We start from the raw sequence: 27,985 nt of genomic DNA, 5'->3' as shown, positions 1-27,985 counted from the left end.
GTCAAGAGGAGGAGGAGAAACCACGTGTGATTGCCATGTCCAGCACTACTCTCCTTACATAGTAGACTGTTTTTGTAAGACCGACCATACCCTCTGCATGTAGTTGGCTAGCCCCGTTAGCTGAAGAAGGCGATTTGACAGATTCACATCGCAATTTCGAGCAACGGATTTCTGTTGCCAACTTTCATAGCTAGCTGCCACACTGAGAGCCAGATAATGGTTAGCAAGACGGACGACATCCCGGCTTCAGTACCCAACAACTGCAACACAGTTGATCTTGCTGATGAAGGTGGAGAGATGCCGGACAGCAAAGAGACCGCCAAGGCATCATTGACGAAGGACCCCTGTGCTTGCGGTAAGCAGCAAGAGACACGAGTACTAGCCAGCCATGGCATCAAGGATCCTTGCTGCTGTACCTAGCTCCAGTCTAGTACGGTGCACATGAGCTGTAGCAACCAGATATAAAGAGATAGCTATGTGTGCCTGCATGTCATGAGCTTAGCTTTCAGTTGATAAACTAGCTAACTACAGGAAGATGGTCAGCTTAATCAGCCAGATAGTTCCTTGTCTTTAGTGGACACGCAGTTTGCTAACCAGTTATTTATTGAAAAGACCCCAGACAGTCACATTCCGTTTTTAATCACAGCCAAGTTAAAAGGAGATAGACAGTAAGCTAAGTTAGCCAGGTATTTAGCCTTGGCTTGGCAAATATTCATTCACCATCCTCAGATAGTCTATGCAAGCTTGCTTTAGCTGAGTAGGTAGCTAGCTGCAAAGCTTGCTAGCATGATTTTAAGACGATAGCTATCAGAGGCTATTAAAGGTCGAGCAATCAAATGATCTCCTAAATTGAATAATGTCCTTAGTTGTAACGTTTGCAGCTAACCTAAGTTGGCCTACTAGCTTGATACTCAAAGCCACAATTTATCTTTGGTTAGCCAGCTGTCACTGATTGACTCGTGATACTAGTGATAGTGTCAATGTTACACTTGAGTACGTTGGCTAGCGCTTAGCCAGCCACATGATGATGTTGTTAGTTTGTTGTTGCTCAAAGGCTGTCTGGATAACTTTGGAGTAATTGAAATACGTTTCATCACTATATCACTATCATAACAATGCTCTATGAGGACTGTCAAGTCCAGACGTTGACGGCGCACACATGTGATCAATGTGAAACAGCATGCACGAACAAATGAATGAAGGTCACCTTCAGTGGAACAGCACAATGCAGTAAGAACAGAGGGGTTTTCATTTACAGTATGTTATTTCCTAGGGGTATTTCTATTCATTTAAATAATTATTGGCATCTGTAGTTTAATTTAGTTCGTCTTATCGAAGATATTGTTGTGACCTAGTGAGATCGTAGAGACCAGGTCACCAATGTCCCCGTGAGTTACCTTCCAAGCCCGCCCCCCCCCCGTCACGTTTAGAATCGAAGAGGTTGACTCTTCCTCGACCGGGAAGCGGAAGCTGTGCCGTTAAGAAAAGTCATGGTGCGGGTTCGGTGAGAGAAGGTTATACATTACAAATTAAGAGACTACAGCCGGTAAGTGTTGTTATTACCAATATATTCACATGTCTCACTACCAATCGCTCGCGGAGCGAGGTAGCTCTATGATGCACTGATATAGTTGACTCATTATTGTATGGCCACTGTTCAAGTTATACAACTTTACACAGCTTTCACAAAGCACTGCATTCCGTGTCACATTTGGTAGGACCTTGGAGTTGAACACTGGCACTGTGGCTCCACGCCGGCCTCTATCGCCACATGAATATGCAATTGCATCAGTCAGCTATCATCATTTGAATATTTATTCGTATGTTCTCACAGTCGATGCCTCTGTAGAAGTAGAAGGGGTTCTAGAAAGGGTTCAATTAACACTTAATGAGGTTTAATTGGTGGTTCAAATGGCCTCTGTCAGTTTTATAGTTGTTAATATTGCTACACTTTCATGCACATGCAAGGTTGGTACTTTTGGTTTTGTCACAGTATATCTATTCTTAAATAATTTATATTGGAAAATAACATATTTATTATTTTGTTTTTTCAAATTCCCAATATTTGTTTATGTATGGATGTACCCTTATTCTCTCTCAGAAACTAACACATATGAATGGGCTTCACCTTTATGTGTTGCTGAATACTTGAATGAGTCACTGAAATTCTTAAAAGACTCCTGATCTATTGACAAGTTTCCTTGACTGCCATTGCCATGCATAATTATTCTTGACCCCTAAACAATGTCTCATCAGGGCTGATGATTTGCTGACCCTTTCTTATCTACAAGTCAACAGTCAAGATGCAATCACCTCTTTCTAATGCAATTCACCTCATTTAAGAGAAGTCTGCTGGACAATTTCCTTAATGACTGTTGGACAGTTGGACCAATACCAAGACAACGCAAGCTGTGGTTGCTGCCAGGCCGTGTTGGACAGGCTGGACTGGGGTGAGGGGCTCCATTGGTGAGTTAGGGGGCTTTAGCAGCTTTAGGGTGCAGAGATTTCCAGGCTAATCCTCAGGGTCACTGCTTGACCCTCCATGCCCTACACCTGTCCTGGCATCTCTCCTGGCTTGGGCCAGGAGTTTTTCCTGACCAGGTAGAGAGCACCAGTAAGCTGAGCCAGAGATGTTCTATATTGAGTGCGAGGCTTTGGTTGAGCCCTGATGGTGGTAGGTAGCCTACAATTTGGTCCTGGAGTTTTTCTGGTCAGCTAGTGTGTTTCGGAAAAAAACTCCTGGCCTTAGTTGGGTCTTATTCATTTTATAATTGTATTCATCTCAGGAGGCATGTTCCGTAAGAGGTCACTATAAAAGTAATCAACAAGCACCATACTCAGTAGACATAATGGTGGTCATTGTTCTAGTTATGTTATGCAGTCAATGCATGACTTGCAGATTTCCCTGCTCTCTCTGTCAAGAGGATGTTGCAGTATTGTGGTGTAATCAATCTAACTATTATCTGTCCTAAAATCTAAACAAACTAAAAAAGACCTTGCTTGATTTGTTTTGACTTGCTGTGTTTGTGTCTCGTTCCCATGCTGATGGCCATGGTCTGCAAGTTTGTGTCAAGGTCCATAAAGTGGATGAGTGAATTGTTTAATCTGTAGTCAAAGCAAGACACACACGCTCTCATGCTGTGTTAAAACTTTGAGAAGCGCTGAAACAGCTTAAAACTGGTCAGCAGAGAGGAAGATGAAGATTACGAGGCTAGCTTGCTGGATTAGCATCGTAGGCTCTCTCATAGTTGAGAGAATAACACAGAGGCTTCTTTATAGAACCCAAAATGAATCTTCATATGGCTCTTCTCCAGGGAGAGTGGAAGTACCCTTCTGGAACCTAGAAATGCAATAACATCACAAGAGGGGTGGGTTGGAGGCTTTGTTGTTACTGCACTGCTCTAACTGTATGCTAGAGAGACCCTCATCTGCATGCCCCCATAGCAGGCAGCACACAGCGCTAAAGGCCTCACTTTGCAGAGCTAAAACGTTTGCTCTGTGTCACTTACAACAGTACCTGCATGCTGGATTCTAAACAGTGGTTTGTGTGGACAGTAATCCTGTCCACACAGTTTGGCCTACATAATGCCCAGACTTCCTTTAATTCTTGGGGAATCTCTTTCAATTACCCACCTCCCTAAAAAAAGACAAGTGTTAACCCTACGTGGGTTTAGGGTGTTGTAAGCTACACAGCAGATTTTGCAATATAGTCCAACATCCCCCCACCTCTCCCTCATACCCCCCGTGCTCTGCTCCATTGTAGAAGGGCCAAGTATGAGACTACATGATTGCCTCCCCCTTCATACTGCTGCAGGCACTTTGTACTCTTGCCTACTCATTTCAGTGAATGGCAGCAAGTATTCATATACTTACATTATATGAATATAAGATACAATATCACTTTAACTATAGGGGAAGAGCACATGATGCAGGTTAACCCTGTCAAATCCAAGAGGGATGCATGAGGTCCAATGGAGGCTGGTGGATGGGGAAATGGGGAGGACAGGCTCATTGTAATGGATGGAACGGAACGAGGATTGATGCCTTTCCTCATTATATTCCATCCATTACAATGAGCCTGTCTTCCACTAATGAGGTCACCCTTCCAGTTCTCTAAAAACACAGTTGATCTCCTCCTTGATGCTGACGCCTGACACTCCAGGAACTTTATATCTCTCATATGCTTATGTCTATTCTCCTAATTTTTTAGAGAGTCTCTAGCATTGTCAACTGGTGTTTGGTATTCAGAGCATGGCAAGTCTCTTTCTCTCTCTCCCTCTCTCTCCACTTCTTTTTTCCCCCCTCTCTCTCTGTCTCTCACTTCGAATTCCCACCCCATTGAATAGGGAGAGCCAGCTGTTTGCCCCCCTCCTGTCACACGGCTACCCACAACCCCCCCCCCCCCCACCATGGTAACCCTGACACTGCATTACCCTTGACAGTGAACAAGGGGAGGGGGGTCCACCGGAAGTCTCTGGAAGCAAGACTTCCAGTCATAAACGATCAGACGGCAAGCTGAGGGATGAGTCCAGTACAATCACTAGCTAGACCCCTTGGAGCCAGTGAGGCTCTCAGGAGTCAGCACTCATTCTATAGGTGGAGATGGATAGGAAGGTAGGGAAGGGGAGGGTGGGAGGAAGGAAGGAAGTTGGAAAAAAAGAATGTTGGGAAGGAGGGGAAGGGTTTTTCTTGTAGCCAGAAGTAAGGGGCCTTAGTGGACCCCAAACCCCCTCCACCTCCATCGAGTACAGAGATTATGATACTGTGGCCTATTAGAATACATCCTTTCTTCCTTCCTTCCTTGAACAAATCACTGATCCGAGATGGTATGGTTGGTGAAAGCAATGTGAACAGGGCCAGAGGGCCACAACGTTGACCCACAAAACTAATTGTTGATGCCATGTCCTACTGACCAAGCTTACGGTCCACAGGTGATCTCGCACTGTTTGCAGTTAGTGATTCACTGCAGAAGCTTCAGCTCCGAAGCTCTTGGTCACAAAACGAAGATTGGACGATTGCTGGATGAATCTTAAGGGGATGAGACAGCGTATTGAAGTGGTTGCAAGGCCATGCTGGCCTGTTGCTGGGGAGAGCTTCTGCAGTAGAGGGTATGCCAGTCATATGAACAGCCAATCATATGATTGATGATTAATGAATGATGAAATCCGGTGGAATTTCAGACTTTCTGGACTCTATCATTGCAACATCACTGGGTTTAGCAAGTCTTTTTGGTCGACATCTGATTGGAAATGAAGATAATGTCTCTATTTTATCTTAGATTAAGATAAAAAAAAAAAAAAAAACGTTATTGTCCATTCAATTTCATAAAATGGAAATTTTTCGTTGGCACAAGAGTAAAAAAACCCAAACCGACATACATACTGTACAATACACAATATATACACTCACCGAGCACTTTATTAGGATCACTAATATATACTAATACTGGGTAGGGCCTCCCTTTGCTCTCCAAACAGCCTGAAATTCTTCGTGGCATTGATTCCACAAGATGTTGGAAACATTCCTTTGACATTCTGGTCCATGATGACATGATTGCATCACGCAATTCCTGCAGAGTTTTCAGGTGCACTTTAAAGCTGTGAATCTCCCCTTCTACCACATCCCAAAGGTGTTATATTGAATTCAGATCCGGTGACTGGGAAGGCCACTGAAGAACACTGAACTCAATGTCAAGTTCATGAAACCAGTTTGAGACGACTTTTGCTTTGTGACATGGTGCATTATCATGCTGGAAGTAGCCATTAGAAGATGGGTAAATTGTGACCATAAAGAGATGCACATGGTCAGCAACAATGCTCAAATAGGCTGTGGCATTCAAGTGATGATTAATTGGTGTTAACGTATTAATGGGATTAATTAAATTAAAAAAAAACATTCCCCACACCATTATTACCATGAGAAGGTGTATAGGTGTTCCTAATAAAGTGTTCGGTGAGTGTATACAAACTGGTTATGTCAACAGGCTTTTACTGTTGCTCTTGTTGAGGATGGTTACAGCAGAGGGAATGAAGGATCTCTTTTTTGATCTCGTTTTTACAGACTAATGGTGTTTACTGTGTCAGTTTGGTATGGAAATGCAGTGTTGTTTCGTCAATGGGTTCTATTGTTCCATGTTAATCCCTGTATATTTGCATCAGTGACGAGGTTATAGTTAGTAAAACAAATAATTGTTTTCAGATTTTGTCTGTCTTTTCAATACAGACAGATGCGGTGTCAGTAAAATCTTCAAACCAGCTCATTTATCTCTGAGTCTCTCAAGCATGTCTGAGTGAAATAGACCATGGTATCCAGCGTAGTGCTGCTTTGTTTGCTGTCCACCAATCGATCAATATTTCATGAAGTACCTAGTAAGGTCTGTGGGTGTGTTTGTGTGTGTCTGTGTGTGTGACCTAGCTGCTTGGCAGCACCTGTGCCATTCCTTGTGTTGTCAAGATGCTGAGCCTCGCATGGCTGCTAGCATGTTAAAGAAACTAATGACAGGGTTTTGTTCTAACTTGATCCCATTGTACTTGCGTGGTGGATGCATATTGTGTCTTGAACAGGGCGCTCTGTACTTGACACAACGTGGCCCTTTTCATTAGGTGTAAAGGTGTGTTATTTACCTTGATGTTGTCTGCAGAGTTTTGACCTTTTTTAGGATTCTTGTTTGTCACTTTGACACGCCCTCTTGACCCACCTGTCCTATCGGATGGCCGGTTAAATTGAACGTCTCTCCTCTCCAATCACAGGACACAGTACAAAGGACACACCGGTGATGAACGGGGGTGGGGCACATCACCATGCTGAGGAGGCGGAGCCCAAGCAGGATGTGGGCTGTGACACCGATGGAGGAGATGAGTCCAATGAACAGGAAGTTATAGTGATTCAGGACACAGGCTTCACCGTGAAGATCCAGGCCCCCGGCACGGAGCCCTTTGACCTCCAGGTAGATAACCCTGGAAGTCCATAAACAAACATGATTGGTTTGATTGGGAGCAGTGGCATGGCTCTACACACTAGCTACTGTATGAAGACATTGATCTCACACACACTATCCTGCTCCAATTGAGGTTGATATCTGTCTTGCTGACATTTCAGTATCAAGTCAAAGTTTATTTATCATTATCATTAAACGTACAATGAAATGCTTAATATTTAGCTACCTCTCAGCAGGGCAGCAAAATAGAAGGATGGAAATAAAATGTAATAGCAATACAATATACAATCAACAATCAGACAATAAGTGTAGCCTTGTGTGAAATATATACAGATTAATAATAGGGGCGCTTAGTGGCGTAGCACACTAATGCGCATACCACGTAATCGCAAGGTTCCTGGTTCGATTCCGACCCTCGACATATCTTGCATGTCATCCCAGCTCTCTGTCACCCATCCTTCCTATCAATCTCTACTCTCTCTCTCTCAATAAAGCAGAAATGCCCTAAAAACATATAAAAAAAAAAAAAAAAGATAAATAATAAATCTGATTATCGTACAAGATCCTCTGTGCTCACCTCACTCCAACCCACCAGGTGTCACCCCAGGAGATGGTTCAGGAGATCCACCAGGTGTTGATGGACCGTGAGGACACCTGCCATCGCACCTGTTTCTCCCTGCAGCTGGACGGCAACGTGCTGGACAACTTTGCCGAGCTCAAGTCCATCGAGGGCCTGCAGGAGGGCTCCCTGCTCAAAGTGGTGGAAGGTAAGCCTGGGTGTAATAGTTGTAGCTCCAAAACTACCTTTGGTCCCTACTCCTTACTGTAGATTTAAAAAAAAATAAAAAAAAATAGTAATGTTTGATTGATCATCTTTTTATTTTTTTATTTGGGTGTATTATTTTCTTGTTCTCTTTTGTTTTTCCTGATGCAAAGTGTCTTAGGTTTTTAGAAAAGTGTTATACAATTTATTATTATTGGAAGATACTAGCAATACTTTGGGATATGACAGGTGAAGTACATTCTCATGCAGTATGCAAATACTTAGTATGCCGTACCAGATTCTGAAGACATATTTGGATGTTTAGCTGAGCGGTTGTCTTGTCCTGTGCTCTCTTCTCCAGAGCCCTACACAGTGCGTGAGGCCCGTATCCATGTGCGCCACATCAGAGACCTGCTGAAGAGCCTGGATCCGTCTGATGCCTACAATGGAGTGGACTGCAACTCACTCTCCTTCCTCAGCGTCTTCACTGATGGCGACCTGGGAGGTGTGTGTGTGTGTGTGTGTGTGTCAGGCTGGCTTTGAGGTGTGTGTGTGTGTGTGACTTTGAGGTGTGTATTTGGGGGGAAAAGAGGTGCGTGTGTGGGAGTATTTGGGGGGAGGGGGAGGGGGGGGGGGGGGGGGGGGGGAGATGGTCATGGTGTTCTGCACAGGCAAAGTTGGCTGGCTATATAAGCTGACCTCCATGTTTTCTGTCTACTATAGACAGTGGCAAGCGGAAGAAGAAAGGCAGTGACCTTGACCAGATTGACTGCACCCCCCCAGAGCATATCCTGCCTGGCAGCAAAGATCGCCCCCTGGTGCCTCTCCAGCCACAGAACAAGGACTGGAAGGTAAGGAGCAGTGATAATGGCTGTGTTTGGAATCGCAAACTTCCATACTATTTAGTAGGCATTGCTAATATGAATAGCCATCGAGTAGGCTTGAAAGACCAGGATATCATACTACTGGATTCACTTAAAAAGGCTATCTGTGTTATGAAATGTGTATAAGAAAAAGTACCCACTCATGCAGAATGCAAATATTATGAAAGGTCCAGTCTGTAGATTTTTACTTTAAAATAGTGCTAAATGGCCATGAAAATTGGTAGCCATCAAGGAACGAGATCACATGATGAACGTTCAGTGAAGAGTGCTATATTGTCCAAACAAAGCCATTTTCAAAAATCTAGTGTCGGGTCAGACATTATGCACTTGTTTAGCGCTATTAGAAAACGTAGCATATGCCCGTTTTACATTTTTTAGTGTGGCCAGTGGGGGCAGCAACACGCAGAACTACATACTGACCTTTACTCACTAACTGCCAAAGCATTCCGGAACACTCACCACCTAGAGTGCCAAGTGTTTTATGTGGTGTTTACCTACGTAGCAATAATACTTTGATTGCTACAAAATGAAGCATCATAATTTATGCATTTTTGCTGAATAAAGTCACCCATGGCACTCTAGAATGTTGACAGTTTGGATTACTTTATTCACCTGCGGCACGAGACAATGACAGCCGTGAGACAATGGCATTCCAGTTTAAGAGCATCCTTAAAGTGCAGTCCTAAATCTGAAAGATAGTCTCACACCACAACCATCCATTTATTCTCTTTGTGTGGTCTTGCAGAGAACAGAGTTATGTTACAGTAGTACCTGATTCTGAACACAAACAATATATTTTCCCCTGTGTCCCATGGAAGCCCATGCAGTGCCTGAAGGTCCTGACCATGAGTGGCTGGAACCCTCCGCCAGGGAACAGGAAGATGCACGGGGACCTCATGTACCTGTACATGGTGACCGTGGAGGAACGCCACATCAGCATCACAGCCTCCACCCGAGGCTTCTACCTCAACCAGTGAGTTTACATGCACCTTTTGAATTATTTGTTTTTTTCTTTTTTAAGAACAGTGGATGGAATTCGTTCCTCCTTTTGTGTGTTTGACGTCTTTGAAAACTGAGGGTGGAATTCTAACTCGAGATTTGCACGCGTAACTCCGACATTTGCGTAAATCTTGTGTTGATGTCAATGGGAAATTTGCGCGATGATTCGACTTATGGGTGTGGAACTCGAGTTAGGATTCCTCCCTGAGTGAGACCGACAGCATAGAGAGGTTGGGAGCAGGTGTCAAACCTCAGTTTTCACCGTGTTTTGCGTTCTGACCATGATGTTTGTATTCCACCACCAGGTCCACCACCTATACCTTCAACCCTAAGCCAGCCAACCCCAGCTTCCTGACCCACTCTCTGGTGGAGCTGCTGAGCCAGATCAGCCCCATCTTCAAGAAGAACTTCACTGCCATGCAGAAGAAGAGGCAAGTATCTGAGCTAGCATTCAAAATGGCACCACATGATAGTGTTCCTCCCAGACAGTGTAAAGCAGGGGAGGCTGGTGGAGGTAGAAATCGGAGGATAGAAATTGTAATGCATGGGAATGGAATGAGGAATGGTTTGAATTACGTGTTTGATACTATTTTTCATTCCATTCCATGCCTTATAATGAGCCCGTCCTCCAAGTTCTGCCTCCACTAGTGTAAAACATTTGAGCAATGGGGAAAAAGTGCCAAATGAATCTAATCAATCAACACTGTATACACCAAAGCCACTAGGAAATCACTAAGAAGAATCACTTCGAGTTTGTAGTCATGTTTGGTTATTGATCCTCAAACCCCAGACTTGATAACAATGCTCCTCAAATTGGGATTTGGCCCCAAAGATCTAAACTGTGTGTTTATTGGCTGCAGGGTCCAGAGACATCCCTTTGAGAGGATAGCCACGCCCTTCCAGTTGTACAGCTGGACAGCTCCGCAGGTGGACCACGCCATGGACTGTGTGAGGGCCGAGGACGCATACACCTCCCGCCTGGGATACGAGGAACACATACCTGGACAGGTAGACACACACACACACCTCGCCTCACGTTTCAAACAACAGTGTTATGGCTCCATTATTTTGAAGAGTACAACCATTTGTAAAAGGTCTAGGTGTAGAACGTTCAAGCCAAACGATGAGCAATCAATCAATCAGTGTAGCTGCAAGCAGCCATGCCTTGTTCTTTCCACTACCACCTGGCAAATGGTTCCGGAGCGTCTGTCTCAGACTAACATGTTCCGAAACGACTCGGAGACAGCTTCTACCTCCATAAGACTTTTTAACTGATTTGCCCGGCAGCACTACCTGCTGCTCACCTGCATTAGAGACAATTATGCACCAAAGGTGCACAATTATACACCTCAGCACATCACATGCACACTCATACACATGCACACTCATACACATGCACACTCATACACACACTCACTCTCATCGTTGCTGCTGTATTTATAATATTTTTCTGCGTATCCCACCATATTGATGCACTTATACTGACCGACTTATTATTATTGATTCTGTTTAGTAATTTACTGTGACCTTATTGTGTTTATTATTCTCTCTTATTCCTGTCCTTTACCTGACAGCGGTTATTTACACTACGGCGGTTGCTCCTCTCAACCATGTCATTGTACCACGACATTCGTATCTTGTGCATATATGATAAATAAACTTTGATTTGATTGCTTGTAGAGCATATACATTTACATTTATGGCATTTAGCAGACGCCTTTATCCAAAGCGACCTACAACAATACATTTGTTTAAGTAAGTGAATCATCTATCCAACAGTCATCATAAGACAAAGTAATCAATGCTCAGACCACCACCATATAAACCATCAGTCATGATACCAGTGAACACTATGGCACTCAAGTATCTATTCAATCATTTTATTGTAAAATGGGGTCAACATAACCTGTCTCCCCTCCCCCGCCCGTCTCCGCCCCCCACATCTGAGGTGAACTTTTAACTGTGGCTTTTGTTTCCAGACACGAGACTGGAACGAAGAGCTCCAGACCACCAGGGAGCTGGCCCGTAAGAACCTGCCTGAGAGACTGCTGAGAGAGAGGGCCATTTTCAAGGTGAGGATCTAGGAAGGCAGTCTATATCAATGAGCACATCTAACCCCTGGGCCCAGCATTTCAAAACTTTTATATTGGATCAGAGTGATGCAGATTCTTTTTTGCTATCCAGGATCAGATCATCTGGCTGATTGCGAGTGGTATGCAGGAAATCAGCCGGCTTGATCTGATCCTGGATAGCAAAAAAAGAATCTGGGTCATACTGACCCAGGTCACAATTTTTTAAGCACCGCCAGGTCTACGCTCTACGAACACTTAGGCTATGTGGCTATATAACCCTAACCCTCTAAACCTGACGGTTTCATATAGGAATTCTCCTTCCTCAGCCGCTGTTACCATCGGTTACTCCTTCACTTCTCCGTTCTTTTAGCTGCAGTCACTTAGCTTTGCTCCCTCCTCCTCCACCTCTTCTACTTTTGCTTTTAAGAAGGATGTGATTGGAGGACGGAGGAGAGGAAGCAAGCAATCAAGTTTCTAACAATTGAGAAAGGACTATACTTTTCTCTCATCTCATCACACATTTTCTAACCCGTCCCCCGTCACTCCTCCTCTCTCCCCCTCCAGGTCCACAGTGACTTTGCGGCAGCAGCCACGCGCGGCGCCATGGCGGTGATTGACGGTAACGTGATGGCTATCAACCCCGGCGAGGAGACGCGCATGCAGATGTTCATCTGGAACAACATCTTCTTCAGTCTGGGCTTCGATGTACGCGACCACTATCGCGAGCTGGGCGGAGACGCCGCCGCCCACGCCGCGCCCACCAATGACCTCAACGGTGTCCGGGCCTACGGGGCAGTCGACGTGGAAGGGCTGTACACTCTGGGAACGGTTGTGGTTGACTATCGTGGTTACCGTGTGACGGCCCAGTCTATCATCCCTGGGATTCTAGAACGCGAGCAGGAGCAGAGTGTCATCTATGGCTCCATCGACTTTGGCAAGACTGTGGTGTCACATGTCAAGTACCTGGAGCTGCTGGAGAAGACCAGCCGGCCACTCAAGGTGATGATGATGATGATATTTTTTATCTATTTTCCTGTTATTATGTAGATTCATACTTTAATCAAATCTGATTACTGTTATGATTATAAATGTTACTTAAAAATTTGAAATTCAATTGCAGACTGACATATAGGTAAATCTTCTGACCTGACTCGGTCTTAAACACTGACAGTGTAGAAGTGCACCACATAGAAGACCCTCTCTCCCTAACCAAGGTTCTCCCCAAGGAATGTAAGAGGGGCGCTGCGCTACCATATCAACTTGGCTCCGCCACTATGTAAACATTTCAGAGCAAATTAAACAGATATTTAACAGTGATCTTTGATCGCCAATGACACAGTTGTTGAAAGTGAAAGCAGTATTATGTTCCTCAGCTCATTCAGCATTTTACTGGTATGCTTAGCTCATTTTGACACGAATAAACACAAGTCGGTTTTAATAACGCAATCCAGCGCCACCTTGTTTTAAAAATCCTAGGGGGAACCCTGCTCACCGAGTTCTCCTATCCCTATTTCCCAACTGCAGGTCCAGAAGCACGGCGTGCTCAATGAGAAGGATGAGTTGGTGGAGCTGTGTTCTTCAGTGGAGTGCAAGGGGATCATCGGAAACGATGGAAGGCACTACATCCTGGACCTTCTGCGTACCTTCCCTCCCGACCTTAACTTCCTGCCTGTGGAGGGGGAGGAGCTTCCCCAGGAGAGTGTGCGACAGGGCTTCCCCCGCCTGCATCGCCACCGTCTGGCCTGCCTGCGCCAGGAGCTCATAGAGGCCTTTGTGGAGCACAGGTAGTGTGTGTGTGTGTGTGTGTGTGTGTGTGTGTGCGCGCTCTCCCCTGTGTGTATTTCCCCATGTATATTGCTCTTAGTATTAGGTTTGGGCATTTTACATTTTGACTGTTTCAGCTACAGCTTTAACACTGCTGAGCGGGAAGCACGGTGTGTTTCGAGTCGATAGACAGAGCGGAGATGAGAGGAAAAATAGTGTTTCAGCAATCAGCCAAACCATCAGCCGAATATGGGAGTCTTATCAGAAAATGTATCCAGAGAACTGATTTGCTTCATTTGTAGCCTAATAGAAACTACTGAAGCAGCTAAACCAAATCAGAACAGACACTAATTAGAGGGGGAAGGAGCAGCAAAGATGTGGGATCTGTGTGTGAGCGCGTTTCTTGCCATCAAATCACTCAGTATGGCCTGAATTTACATGGCAGTTATGTATTGGAATCAATGAATACAGACGGGTAGCGTATTGAATTTACATGGCAGTTATTACGTGTGGGAATCAATGAATACAAACTAGTGGTCAATTGCATTTGGTGACAACATTATTACTTGTCACATTATTACTTGTATGTCACATAACATTCATGTGTGAGGCACAAATATTCGCTGTTAATAGCCCGAAAATGGAGGGCACACAGGTTTTAATTTTTATAACTGACTGGGCTTTGTGTCACAATCAATACATAGAGCAACCTGTCTTATCTACATTGCATTTCAACGTCCGTTAGAGTATTTGGATACTCCTGCCCATCCCTAATGTGCATATTCACAATACTGACCAACTGTGCCCTATCCTAGATACCTCCTCTTCATGAAGATGGCGGCACTCCAGCTCATGCAGCAGAAAGCCAACAAGGAGAGCAAAGCAGCTGCCCTCACAGAGACCCCTGCCCTGCCTGCCCCAGAGACCTCTACCCTGCCAGCCGCAGAGACCCCCGAAACCTCCACAGACACCCTCACAGAGACCACATCAGATGCCCCCAAGGGAGCTGCAACAGAGACAGACAGCGCCTTGACGGCCACCCAAGCCACCCAGACCACCCAGGCCACACCCACAGAGGAGGCCGTCGTCCCTACAGCGACCACCAACGGACCGTCGAAGCCTGTTGCCACAGCGACCCAGAACGGAGAGTGTGAGAACCCTCTGGAGGGTAAGGAGGCTGAGGAAATGTTCCCGGGCTTAGCCCATGCCAAGGAGGCTGTGGAAGTTATCCCGGGCTTAGCCCAGGCCAAAGAGCTGGCTGAGTCTCTAGCCGCAGAAGACGGATCTGGTATCGGTACGTCCAAAAATACGTCAGGGAGGAAAAAGACGGCGAGGGGAAAAAACAGGGAGAGCCAACCTGATGGAGAAATAAACGTTTTTTTAAAAGAATAATTTAAAAGAGTAAAACAATTTTTATATCTCTGGAGAGCTAGAGAAGACTGACGCCACAATGCTGGTTTGTTTAGTTGCATTTCTCCACCGGGCTAGGTGTCCCTGTCCTGACCTGACCTATGGGGAGAGCATGGATCCCTGCACCTCCAGAACCTTTCCTGTTTCTATCCCATTTAAATCATTAGTGGTGTGGGGTGTGACCATATCAACCCAATAACCCTCTCCATGACCCCCCTGACCTCTCCAGTAAATCTCCCTATTGGATGAAGTGATCTGATCATTAATCAACGTCGGTTTTTGTGACCCTCAGAAGAAATCAAATATTCTGTTTATAACAATAACAATATCTGTTATTGGATGATTTGCATGTGCGGTGTTCCGTCAGCCTAAACCTTTCTTGTGTCTCTGCATGCTTTTCGATTGGTTAATCTCTAATGTTAACTATGATTCTCAAATGTGATGGTGGTGTTGGTTTTCACATTCTGTTTGCCCACCCCTCAACCCCCTCTCCAGACCCCAAAAGCAGAGAAGTGGTCCTCAACGCCTGCAAGGCTGTGGGCTCCATCAGCAACACCTCTTTCGACATCCGCTTCAACCCTGACATCTTCTCCCCAGGTAGGACCAGAGTGTGATGCATGATGGGAAATGTAGTATCTTTTAGGAGAGTGTGTCACCAGGTTCTGCACTCTTTAAGCATATTGCTTTCATTACACCCCAGGCCAGGACACTAAACTGGAGTTGGTCCAGGGTTCTCCCCAGAATTTTTGAACAAAGTGGCGCTGGATTGTGTTATCGGTACTGACTCGCCAAAATACTGCTAGAACACTAAGGAACATAATAAGGCTTTCACTTTTGTTTTCATTTTTAACAACGATGTCATTGGCGATCGAAGATGGTTACCCTATCATTATTGAATTATTACATTCAGTTTAATTTGCTCTGAAATCTTTACATTGTGACAGAGCCAAGTCAACCTCTTACATCCTGGCTTTATTTATGAATTCAGGACATATGAGAGTGATACAAGTATTGGCATGTGGTCCCCAAAGAGAGCAAAGTAAAAAAAAAAAAAAAAAAAAAAAAAAAACATAACACAACCTCTGGTGATGTGTCCGTATGTCAGGAGTGCGTTTCCCTGACGACAGCGCGGATGACATTCAGAAACAGAAGCAGCTGCTAAAGGATGGTGCTGCCTTCCTCGTGTCCTGTCAGATCCCTTCTCTGGTGAGTCTCACCGGCCATCAACACCCTGCCACAGATACACACAACTCTAGATAGACACAACACCTTACTACATTAACACAACTTTGTGTGTGTGTTTGTGGTTGGTTAATAAAGTGTGTGTGTGTGTGTGTGTGTGTAGTGGGTTCTTGGGGGGGTGTGTGGTTGGTTATTTACATGTCTGTGTGGGTCCAGGTGAAGGACTGTCTGGATCACAGCGCTCTGCCCATGGATGGAGCGACTCTGACTGAGGCCCTGCACCAGCGAGGTATTAACATCCGTTACCTTGGCAACGTGCTAGAGTTTGTGGGCAAGACCCCTGCTAAGACACAGCTGGAGCATTTCTATGTAAGTGACACCTGCAGGCCCTCCTAGGGAGACCTTGACATCTTTGGGACCTTGAGGGGAATTTCAATGAATAGCAAAGATATTTTCCTAACTTCATGCTTCTTGCTGCTACAATGTTCCATTGTTTCTATGACAACCATGTTTAGTTGCAGAACAATATAAAAAGATGTAATAGCGTCCAGATTTAATTTAATTGTTTTGATTATCCAGTTAACCCCCCTTTTCAAAGTTTTATGTGCTATAAGTATTTGTTTCTCCGTTTTATTTTTTAGAGAATAGGAATCAGCGAGCTGATCACCAGATGTGCAAAACATTACTTCAAGACATACCTCCAGGTTAGTGGAACATAGTTTTTTGTGGTTTTCTTCCCTTTTGGCCATAATTTACACTTTATTTGTCTCCTGGAGAGATGGAATGGATGTGACAACAGTAGACCTTACTATATTTGAATTTAAGTAATTTAGCAGATGCTTTTTCCAAAGTGACTTACAATAAGTAAGTTGTCTAAAGTAAGTGAATCAACTATATCACTTACTAAAGTAAGTGAGTCACTATATCGTAAGTAAAACCCTTGATAAGAACAAGTGCCATCGGCAGTCACATTGCTAAAGGAAAGGAAGAAAACTTTTCTTCCTTTTTTTCAAAAGTTCAGGTAACGGACAATAGGGTGTTAGGGCGGTGGAGAGGTCAAGTGTGGCCTAAAGAGATGTGTCTTTAGTCTATGGTGGAAGATGAGTAGTGACTCTGTTGTCCTGAAGCTCTTTCTCTCTCTCTCTCTCTTCTCTCTCTCTCTCTCCTCTCTCTCTCTCTCTCTCTCTCTCTCTCTCTCTGCCCCTGATGGAGTCGTCTTTATTTATCTTCTCCCTCTTGTTGTCTTTCCCTCTCCCAGGGTGTGGAGTTGTCGGCTCTCTCCGCAGCCGTCAGCCACTTCCTCAACTGTTTCCTGAGCTCCTACCCTGACGCCATGGCCCACCTGCCTGCTGACGAGCTGGTGTCGCGACGCAAGAACCGCAAGCGCAAGAACAGGGTCCCCGGTGGCGGGGACAACACGACATGGGCCAGCCTGACACCCAGCGAGCTGTGGAAGAACATCGTCACTGAGGCCCAGAGCTACTACCACTTCACTTTAGAATGGTGAGTTTTAAGCAAAATCGTCGTGTTAGCATGCTGGGCTACAAAGCTAACAACCGTCAGTGCTGCGGTGAGTGTGGATCCATCGCTATGTTAGCTAGTTACGTCTTTAGCCTTAGCCATGCGTTGCGTCAACAGCCTACGTTAGCATCAGTGCCCAATTGATTGCTAGTTTCCTGTATAATAAGACTGTATGACATCTGTTCATGCAGTGAGAGTGTGGACCAGGTGGTGGAGAAATACGGCCTTCAGAAGATCACCCTGCTCAGAGAGATCTCCATCAAAGCTGGCATCCAGGTAACTCTGCCTTTCATCAATCCCTCTGGGTGCGTGGCTACCTCTTCTTGTCTCCTTCCCTCCATCTACACTGATTTGACAGAACTGGATAGGTGAAGGTATATCCCCCTCCTTGGGCCAACGCAACATTGCTTTCACCTTACCTATCCTATCAGATCAGCTGAAGGGAAGGAGAAAATGAGAGGAAGCCACTTTAGACTATTGAGATGCAGCCGTTGTCTGCACTGACTCTTCTGCCTCAAGCTGCGTGTAATACCTTGAATCTTCCCCCTCCCCCTGTTTCTTTCCTCTCAGATCCTGATAAAGGAGTACAACTTTGACAGTCGCCACAAGCCTGCTTTCACAGAGGAGGACATCTTGAACATCTTCCCTGTGGTGAAGCACGTCAACCCCAAAGCCTCCGACGCCTTCCATTTCTTCCAGAGTGGCCAGGCCAAGGTGCAACAAGGTGAGACTGCTGTGTCCTGCTGGGCATCACCAACTAGTGTGCACACATGTGCACGGACGCACACAAATGGCCCTTACCTGTGTTCCACAAAGACCTTAATGAGCTCCTGGCGCAGGCAGGCCATAGAAACACACACACACACACACCTGTACACCCGTATAGTAGCTCAGAACATTTTCCTACACCCTCTTACAGTACAAAATGCACAACTAGATGGACATGTTCATGCATCAACACAACTTGTTAAATGACTGACAAAGAGAGATGATTTAAAGGATTGCACTTCCCTTTAGAATTGCTGTACAGAATGTTGTAAATACACCCTTTTAATCAATATAAAACAATGTGTTGTCTCTCGCTCATGGCAGATTATGATAGTTGTGGGGTAGTTGTGTTCTGGTGGAGGCAGAAATCGGAGGACAAGCTCATTGTAATGCGAATGCGCGCCTGATACCACTCCTCATTCCATTCCATGCATTACAATGAGCCCGTCCTCCGATATCCACCTCCACCGATATCCACCTCCCCTGGTGTGGTGTAGTTGTGTTCTGACTGTCCTGCTGGGCGCTTGTCTGTGGTCAGGTTTCCTAAAGGAGGGCTGTGAACTGATCAACGAGGCTCTGAACCTCTTCAACAACGTCTACGGGGCCATGCATGTGGAGATCTGTGCTTGCCTGCGTCTGCTGGCACGTCTCAACTACATCATGGGAGACCACGCAGAGGTACGCTGCTCTCATGACACACACACCCGACATGCACACACGCACACAGTGAACTTACTAGGTACTTCATGAAATATTGATTGATTGGTGGACAGCAAACAAAGAACCACTATGCTGGATACCATGGTCTATTTCACTCAGACATGCTTGAGTGACTCAGACACAGTATAAATTAGCTAGTTTGAAGGTTTTACTGACCCTGCATCCTCTGTATTGAACAGACAGACAGACAAAGACAGAACTGTGAGAACTCCAGTCTATGAACTATAGTCCACTGACTAAAGTATTTTCATATTCCTTAATGTTGAAACATTTTATATACAAACATACTCCCTTGTCTGTAACAACAATGCGTACCTAATGCTTGTTTAGGGTTCTTTCAAAAATATTAATAATATGTCTGTCTGTCCTCAGGCTCTCAGTAACCAACAGAAAGCAGTCCTGATGAGTGAGAGAGTGCTCGGCATTGAACACCCCAACACTATCCAGGAATATGTAAGTTTACAACTAAAAGATTTCTGCCTCCCCCTAACCCTAACTCTCCAGGGACAATAAAGTGAATCTTTTTACCTTGTATATCCCTTAATTTCATAGCATGTTTCGGTCCTCATTTAACACTCTCTAAAGTCTCTGGATGCTCTGTTATGTGTATAGTCTATATTCATTGTTTGTTTGTTTTTATTGATGTGACAAAGCTGATCTTATCGGATCTTTCCGTCCTCCACAGATGCACCTGGCTCTGTACTGCTTCGCCAACGGCCAGCTGTCCACTGCCCTGAAGCTGCTCTACCGCGCCCGCTACCTGATGCTGATGGTGTGCGGGGAGGACCACCCAGAGATGGCACTGCTAGACGTGAGTAGGACGCAACCTCGTCTCGCAGTCTTTGATTTAGACCCATCGCGTGTTGTGTGGATCTGAGAGGAGTCATGTTCCGCAGATGTTGTTTACCCTCTGGGTCGGCTGTTTGAAAGCCGTTTGATGCGCGAGTGTCGGAAATCGTTTTTGATGCGGTAAATTATGTCATGTCTAGACAGGTCGCTGTTGGGTGAGGTCCCCGTGTATTGAGTAAATTACACAAATATGATGACCGATGTAGTAGTTTGGGAATTACCATGGTTTGTGGTTTGAATAATCCAGATTAGTGATTAGCGGTAAAAATGTGTGAATCTCCTGTTCACCCAAGCATGCCCTACTACCTGTTTACCTGTGACCTTATACACCTGACCCACTGCCTGATCCATAACCTAGTGAGACACTGTAGTGGTGAGATGTCACAGCCCGAAAGAGATACAACTAGACAGACATGCAATCTACAAAAAATGGTAGATACCAAATGATGTTTGTGGAACATCATAATTTTTGTATGCGTGACTACAACTGGTTTCTAGAATCTGTGTTTTTATTCCTGTTGTTTTCCCTCTGGTCTGTGTCCCCCTCCTCTAGAGTAACATTGGGCTGGTTCTGCACGGCGTGATGGAGTACGACCTGTCTCTGAGGTTCCTGGAGAACGCCCTGGCCATCAACTCCAAATACCACGGCTGCCGCTCCCTCAAAGTGGCCCTCAGGTAAGATTTGTTGCTGTTGGGGGGGGGGGGGCAGGGGCAGTCCCACTCCCACTCTTATTCTTCATTTTATTGGATAGAGATAGTGAAGAAAGACAGGGAAGTAAGGAGGAGAGGGTATGTCAGCCGGCATGGTCTGGATTCTAACCCATGCTGACATGGGCATATGTGTGCACTGTAGGCCATGGTGCTAGACCACTGGACAACCAGGCCACCAGGTAAGAGATTTGACAGTGTAACAGGCGTCACACGGCCACAAACCGTATTGCTTCCTCGCACTTCGAGTCTCGAAACCTGCGTCCCTCTGTAATGCCAAGACACGTGACGAAATTACAACGCCCGATGTTAACCAGCCTGCGCCACCGAAAAGCTAGCAATAGTCTACCATCCTGACCTGGTTACAACAGCATGACATTCAAATTGTAGTTTCAGTTACACACTGACATGGACAAGACGTTGTCCTAGCTAGTTCCCACTGTTTTGTTTTCGTCTAGTCATCATCTGGTGGCAAGGGTTTATGAGAGCAAGGCAGAGTTCCGCTCCGCGCTGCAGCACGAAAAGGAGGGCTACACCATCTACAAAAACCAGGTAATCTCCTCGATACCCTCATGTTTGATCCCCTGGGACCAGTATTTAAAGACTTTTCAACTAGATCAGAATAATCTAGATTATTTTTTTGCTAACCAGGATCAGATCTAGTAGATCTGGTAGATTTCCTCTTCACCCCTACTACCCCCCTGTACAAGTTTCTCTCCTGTTAAAAACAAAATCCTTTTTTTAGCATTGTGACTGCCTAAGGCCCCTGTTCTGAGCATTGATTACTTTCTTATGATGACTGATGGATAGATGATTCACTTACTTAAACAAATGTATTTGTTGTAAGTCGCTTTGGATAAAGGCGCCTGCTAAATGCCATAAATGTAATGTAAATTATTATTTTTTTGTAGGGAAATCAGACTGATTGATCTGATCCTGAATTTGGATCATTCTAATCCAGATTAAACGTTTTTAAATACTGGCCCCTTGGAGTTCCTAGATTATTTACTGACATCATGTATTCGATTGTGAGAACATCCACTGAACTATAAACAATTCATATTACTTAATCTGTCTGTTGGGTTTTTGAGCTCACTTCTTATATTCTCTCTCTTTCTCTCATCCCTCTCTCCGTCCTCTCAGGTGGGAGAGGCCCATGAGAAGACTAAGGAGAGCTCAGAGTACCTGAAGTACCTGACACAGCAGGCCGTGGCCCTGCAGAGAACCATGAATGAGATCTACAAGAACGGCTCCAACGCCAGCATCATGCCCCTCAAGGTTGGTACCTAGGGCAGTGGGTTCCATTTTGGTTTTATGGGGCAATTTTGTCAATGGCAAATACACATTTAGCATCAAGAGATCCTTTTACGGACTGAGCCAACGGACAACAGAGATGACAAGGGTCAGTCCGTGTCAGTTTCATAGGTTTTGACAGTTTTTTTACAGACAAAAAAAGTCTGTTTAGCGAATTAGAACCCAGGTTCGGTATTGAGTTGCGTTGTTCAGTTGCTCGGTTGTTTCAAAAGTCACGCTCGAATTCCACGGATGAAATCAGATAATGGTTTCATACGTATACGTTTAATCAGTTTCCTGATTGTTTGGTGTGTGCCAGGGCCTTATCTGTGCACAGTGTTGGTGCTATGTTAACCTTTTGAAGCAGAGTTTTGACGTTACTGTGACTTCACTGGAGTGACTTGTTGTGTTGTTTCTCCTGTTCTGCAGTTCACAGCTCCCAGTATGGCCAGCGTTCTGGAGCAGCTCAACATCATCAACGGAATCATCTTCATTCCTCTCAGGTAAAAGGGACACAATGAAATAACATGACATAAAAAAAAAAAAGCTCAAAGGCATACTGTCCTCTTGGTTAATCTTGGGTCTTACCTTGAAAATTGCTAAGTACATGAGTGTTCAAGAAGCCATTTTGGCAATTGACACCTTTTTTATTTGATTTAATTATTATGAAAACGTAAATACGAAACAGGCACAGATTTCACTCCTGGTATCCCCCTCTGCAGCCAAAAGGACTTGGAGAACCTGAAGGCCGAGGTCCAGAGGCGGCAGCAGCTGCAGGAGTCGGGAAGGAGCGAGGAGCTCATGGAGGACAGTCCACTGGAGCTGGAGGACAAAATACCTATTGACGATTAATGTCAACCCCCTGTACACACACTACCCTCTGCAAGGGGGAGGTGGTGATGCAGCGGCCATCTGCTTGAGCCTGTGGATCCGAGAACCGAGCTGTCTAAATCAACAATGAAACAAAAAGGGGGGAGGGGGATGGGTCAGAGCAGTCAAGAGAACATCTATATATACACAGTAGGTAGTTTAAGAGGAGCTACAGGGAGTCCCGAGAAAGAGTGACTGTACGGTACATGTGGGAGGGGTGGGAAGGGTTGGGAGAGTTGAATAAAAAAGAGAATATAGGATCAATGTAATCACGTGCAATCTGAAAGCCCCGGGCCCCAAGAGCTCAGCCACGGAGCAGAGCGAATGTCACCCTGATATCTGCTGCTGTGAGAGTGCGTGCGTGTGCGTGTCCCAGTGTGTGAGTGATTGAGGCCGGGAAGGGCGACCAATGACATTGTATACCAGAGCCTTATCCACTGTCCCCCCCCCCCCCACCCCCCCCCGCTTCACTCTGAGCCCAGGACCACACTTTTCACCCCAAACTCCTAAACGAGTCACTGACAAACCGGAGATGGCCTGTTTACTACGGCCCAACGGTGCCTCACATAACAACACACACACCCTGTCCTAAAACTCAGGGGAATTTTTACGGTGCACTAGGAAGAACTAGAACACAGTCATTTGATTAAGAGATTTACTCACACATGGGCTTCAGAATGTAACCTCCCTTCTCTTGCTTTGATCGCTTTGATCCTCCCTTCACCAACCAATCACCCAGTTTCTCTTTGAGTGTCCTACTGTATGGTCAGAATTTATTTCTTTTTCTATGCTTTTATGCCAAGTGGGTGGCTGCTCTGTTGGTTGCATTTCAGCAAATAGACACTAACTCATTTGTATCTGTGCTCTCAACCAATCTTTTAGATTGATTTGTTACACTTTTTTTCAGTAGTAACGGGTGATCTTTTTGTAAAAAGCAAATGGGAGAGGGAAGAAGAAGCCATTTTAGGACTGTCAGTTATTCATTCATTTCAGCCATGTCTTTTATAGAAAATATATGCGTGGAAAGATGTATAAATCTTTTTGTCTGTTGCAGTTAGACAGGCATTTGATCAATGTTGATGGAATGGCAGATTTGAAAAGCGTCCAGCTTTAGGCTTGAGTAGTAGATTCTCTGTATTAGCTGTGTTCAATCTTCTTCTATTTTTTCACTTTGAAAGAATATGTGTGTGTGTGTGTGTGAGTGTGTTTAGTCAGAGAAGGAATCAGATAAGGCCAGGAGTTTGGGAGGCTACTGTTGCTGCGTAGTATAATGATAAGGTTGGGTAAGCCACGAGTTTCCAAATGTTTTATTTTTATATACATGGTAAAACCAAGGGATAGCTAATGCAACTCTAATTCTCTTGTCACATTATTGGCCAGCGATGTTGTAAATCTGCTAATATGAAGAAAAAATATAAAAGAGAAACTTCTCCCCACTGCTAGACACCAGCCACAGACCATTTCATTGTTGCTCTGTTCCGAAACGGTCAACTGTCATGTTTCCATTGTTTGGTGTGTCATTCAACAACAGTAACTCGGCCACATGTGATCTGAACAAAGGTTCTTTAGCAGTATTGAGTGCACTTTCTAGTGCGGTCTGGATGCACACACACAGCACCACCAAAAGTGGGTTGAGGAGGGCTGCTTCAATGTAATATACCAAAAAAGACTGATAGAGGTGTGTTTGTGTGCGCTTGTATACATGCGATGTGTCCATCCTTTGCAAATGTCTTTCTAAATCGTTGCCGTGTCTATATGTATGTGATTTGAAGCAATTTCTTTTTCTTTTTTTTTTTGCAGTATTTTCCTGCACTTGAGTGAAGGAAAGACAACTGTCTTTGTTGAATTTTTCTCCTGAAATGCAAGCCTTGTGAAAACAAAAGGCTATTACCAAGAATGGGGGGGAAAATAACAGTTACTACAGTAATCTTCTTGATTTATTATGCTCCTGGAAAAAAAGAGAAAAGACAATAGCTAAGGTGTGTGATTTGTGCCTATTTATGCTTCGGATTGGAACCAGGGTGGTATTGGTTTGCAACTGTCAACTTTAAAATGCCTCTTGATTTTGGTTTTCTCGTTTCCTTCCTATTTCCCTAAGGGTTACCAACTGTTTCCTTTTTGAAGTATAGCGCTAAATCTCGAATCAACCTCTTGCAGCGCCCTACTTGCTTATAAAGTTGTGTAGACGTCAGAGGACCTCACGTGTAAACAGCGAGGCCAAGTGGAATTTGCCAGAGGGCAAGAATGAGCTAGCTGCTATATTACCTACACCTATCCAATCCTCTCAGATTTGCAGGGCACAGTATTTCCTAATCTGGATCAGAATGATCTGGGTTATTTTTTGCTGTCAATTATCAGGTCCATCTGGCTGATTTCCCCCAATACAACTCAAAATCTGGCAGATCTGATCCTGGATAGCAAAAATCATTCTGATCCAGATTAAAAGTTTTGAAATACTGGGCCCAGAAGCGTATAGGAGGTATGCTGAGGATTGGTTTAGGGTGTACGTACATCTGCATTTTCTCTCTTCTCGGATGCAATTCCTCCTTCATGAATGTCAGTCATCTTGCAATACCATTAGTGACCATGGGATGGGGCACTAGATGCAGTACAAATTAAGACAAATTTATGACAAAGGCCTTTTATAAAGTGAAGAAAATATTTTTGTCCTACAAGACGGGGCTTTAAACAGTGTATCTTAATACAAGTGTGTCACATATTTGATATGCTTTCATTAACTTGACTTTGAGGGAAGAACAGGTATTTGAACATGTATAAAGAAAGGTATTTGAAAGTATTGATGTGAACCCTAAATTGCAAAGACTGCCACTTGATGAACATTTCCTGAACTTGTTGAAACCCTAACAAAGTCTACTGTTTGGGACATGTAGAATAAACTCTAGTGATCAACTCTCTACCTAGAGGAAAAAAAAACCTTTTTCATGGATCACATAGTCATGGCTGCTTCATATAAAGTTGCAAAGGCACTATTTTTTTCTTAATGGTGTTTAACTGTTATTCTGTTCTTATTGTGTAGCAATATACCTTTCAGTAATTGCATGAGAAACAGATTTGACGTTCTTTAGATGTGTTTACCACTGTCTGGTTCAGATTCAGTAGGGTGTGAGGAGGATGCAATAACAAACCTCTGGTTTATTTTACAAAGCAGAAGACCACGTTCCATTTTGCTCTTATCATTTTCAAATATTGCAATTTCATTATGCTTAAAATTAATTTCTTGTTTGTTCCGAAAATCCCTCACATCCTGAATGTTTGCAAGTGTAGAAGTCTCCTTTGACGAAACAGAACAAAGAACCTGAGTGTTACCAATTGAAATGATTGAATCTGGCCTTGACTTGTGATTGAGAAAACTGGCACTTGAATTTTCACAGCTTCTTAAATCACACAACAATCTCTGTCCCCCGTCCCCCCAACACACACACACACACACACACACACCCAGCCCTACTGTACACCAACACCCCTGCCAATTCCTCTCCTGCCTGATGGCTATTGGTATTTTTGGGGGATATTCCCTATCACCTTAGTGTAACCTCCTACGTCCAACGCACACTGATCAGCTTGTATCGTCTCTGTGTGATGCTCAAAATGAGGGTTGTTTGTTTGAGGGTTCTTTGTGTTTTGCTCTCTTTTCTTGAACTGACAAGAGATTTCTTCTGCACATACAGTATGGTGTTAAAAGTCTGCTTCCCTTGCTGTGTGTGTGGTACCTGTTTGTTGCTCTTTACAAAATAACAATCTAATTATTTTTGGTCTGCGTATGCTTTTGTATTAAAATGAATAAAGAAAACTAGCAAATAACAATTGGTTTGGATTATTAATAAATCACCCACATGATACCTGGGTAGGGTCATTGCTATCTGCAGTTGTATCTATCATTTCTAGCTTTGATTAAATGTGTGAAATCATGAAAAGTAATGGTTTGGTGTGAGTGCAAATGATGCCGTATTTTCAAATTAAACAAGCAGCAAGCAGTTGTTTAATTTGAAAATGCATTTGAAAATACGGCATAATTTTAAGCTCATCCTCACTCATCTACAACGTTGATTGAATGAGAATGCTGCAGTTCATACATCACATTTCATAGAACATGATGTCGTCATAGTAGAGATACATATTTAATTCTGAATGTGCACAGGAGGTTAAAGAATGTCATACATGAATCACCACTGATAAAGGCTGAATATTGCTTTATTGAGAGCTGTTTGAGAGGTTATGGTTAAAAAAATAAGTTAGAGCTGTCATCAAGGGCGCGCGTAGCTGTCATTCTGCGAACGCAAGCTCGTGCGCGTGGCCGACACCGAAGGCGAATGCGGTACGAGAGACAAGACGGCATACTTCATCTCGAGATCAGAAGTCCTTTATTTAGAACAAAAAGTGCACCCTCTTTGCTTGTATGATTGTCCGACCTGGCTAAGGACCTTCACGAGACACAATAGGGTAAGTTAAGGTTGTTTTTATGGCATATGGTGGTTAGAATCGAAGAATTCTAGGTGGGGAAAACGACGATGTGGCTGTATTTTTTTTTGCGACTCCTTTCTCTGTCTCAAAATGGCGGATAGGCCGCTTGGAGCAGCAGGTAGCTGGCCAGCAGAATTATCCATCTCTGTGCAAACCAGCTAGCTTGTGCACAGAATAAGTGTTAGAAAGATAACCATGTTAAGTCAGTGTTATTCTGTAATAATTATCTAGCCAGTAACATACAGCTCTTTCTCAACAAGCAGGTTGCTAATTCAATTATAAACGTTACATGTCAACTTTCTTGATGCATAGCAGGTAGCTAACGTTAACGGTGTTATGTGTAGCTTATGTAAATTCGGTTTATGACCGTGCAACATTTGATTTGCATGCGTTTGATAGTTACTTGATAGACTGTTGAATTGGCAAGCTAGCTAGCTAAGCTAACTGTCTTTCTCTTGCATGGATCGGTCGCGTGCATGGGTCAACTCTGGCTGGTCAACCTTGCGCGTTAGCTTTATGCCTCGCAGTGATCAAATGTGGGTCACGTCTAACTACAGAATATAATATGTGTGCTAAAATTGAGCGGTTGCCTTCTCTTATTTTATAATGTTCACTGATTTATGATGATAATGTCCTATCTAGCAACCTATGGAAAAGGGCGTAGTCAGCTTGAAACTACATAACGTTAGCCAGCTAGCTAATTTAGGTATGTTATTCCAGCCAGCGGAACACTAGTAGTTATGTAGTGTAGTCGTTTTACGAA

The 27,985-nt window shown here is 44.3% G+C and overlaps 2 protein-coding genes across 4 annotated transcripts in view; both read left to right on the top strand.

Moving 5' to 3' along the window:
• Positions 1 to 52: 52 nt before the first annotated feature.
• On the top strand, positions 53 to 26,559 carry cluha (clustered mitochondria (cluA/CLU1) homolog a). Of its 3 annotated transcripts, none has more exons than XM_083696134.1 (27): positions 53 to 355; positions 6,750 to 6,946; positions 7,533 to 7,704; positions 8,062 to 8,205; positions 8,424 to 8,551; positions 9,403 to 9,557; positions 9,889 to 10,014; positions 10,444 to 10,591; positions 11,563 to 11,655; positions 12,220 to 12,654; positions 13,180 to 13,439; positions 14,235 to 14,587; positions 15,325 to 15,426; positions 15,935 to 16,035; positions 16,228 to 16,380; positions 16,653 to 16,715; positions 17,270 to 17,514; positions 17,724 to 17,808; positions 18,103 to 18,256; positions 18,839 to 18,978; positions 19,393 to 19,473; positions 19,706 to 19,831; positions 20,423 to 20,544; positions 21,036 to 21,129; positions 21,721 to 21,855; positions 22,300 to 22,373; positions 22,593 to 26,559. In XM_083696134.1, exons 1-27 carry the CDS (start codon positions 217 to 219, stop codon positions 22,720 to 22,722), a joined length of 4,155 nt encoding a protein of 1,384 aa, XP_083552260.1. In that variant the 5' UTR covers positions 53 to 216; the 3' UTR covers positions 22,723 to 26,559. The 3 variants fall into 3 exon arrangements, with proteins under 3 accessions (XP_083552260.1, XP_083552259.1, XP_083552261.1); XM_083696133.1 differs by having other exon boundaries at positions 14,235 to 14,713; XM_083696135.1 differs by lacking the exon at positions 53 to 355 and adding an exon at positions 1,503 to 1,546 and having other exon boundaries at positions 14,235 to 14,713.
• Positions 26,560 to 27,062: 503 nt separating this feature from the next.
• pafah1b1a (platelet-activating factor acetylhydrolase 1b, regulatory subunit 1a) overlaps positions 27,063 to 27,985 on the top strand; it is a 43,702-nt gene continuing 42,779 nt past the window's right edge. Inside the window, 1 exon segment of the mRNA XM_083696088.1 lies at positions 27,063 to 27,201. The gene's annotated coding sequence lies outside the window, so the exon portion shown is untranslated.

Source organism: Argentina silus, assembly GCF_951799395.1.
Source record: "Argentina silus genome assembly, chromosome: X".
NCBI classification, from domain to species: domain Eukaryota; kingdom Metazoa; phylum Chordata; class Actinopteri; order Argentiniformes; family Argentinidae; genus Argentina; species Argentina silus.
Note: the sequence above shows the minus strand (reverse complement) of the source record. Positions and strands in the feature narration are given on the sequence as shown.

Bases quoted from the DNA above. Each gene is read 5' to 3' on its own strand.
- cluha (XM_083696133.1), top strand. From the start codon at position 217: ATGGTTAGCAAGACGGACGACATCCCGGCTTCAGTACCCAACAACTGC. The intron at 16,036-16,227 runs GTGAGTCTCACC...GTGTGGGTCCAG, and splicing joins CCTGTCAGATCCCTTCTCTG to GTGAAGGACTGTCTGGATCA. The intron at 21,856-22,299 runs GTTGGTACCTAG...CCTGTTCTGCAG, and splicing joins CCAGCATCATGCCCCTCAAG to TTCACAGCTCCCAGTATGGC.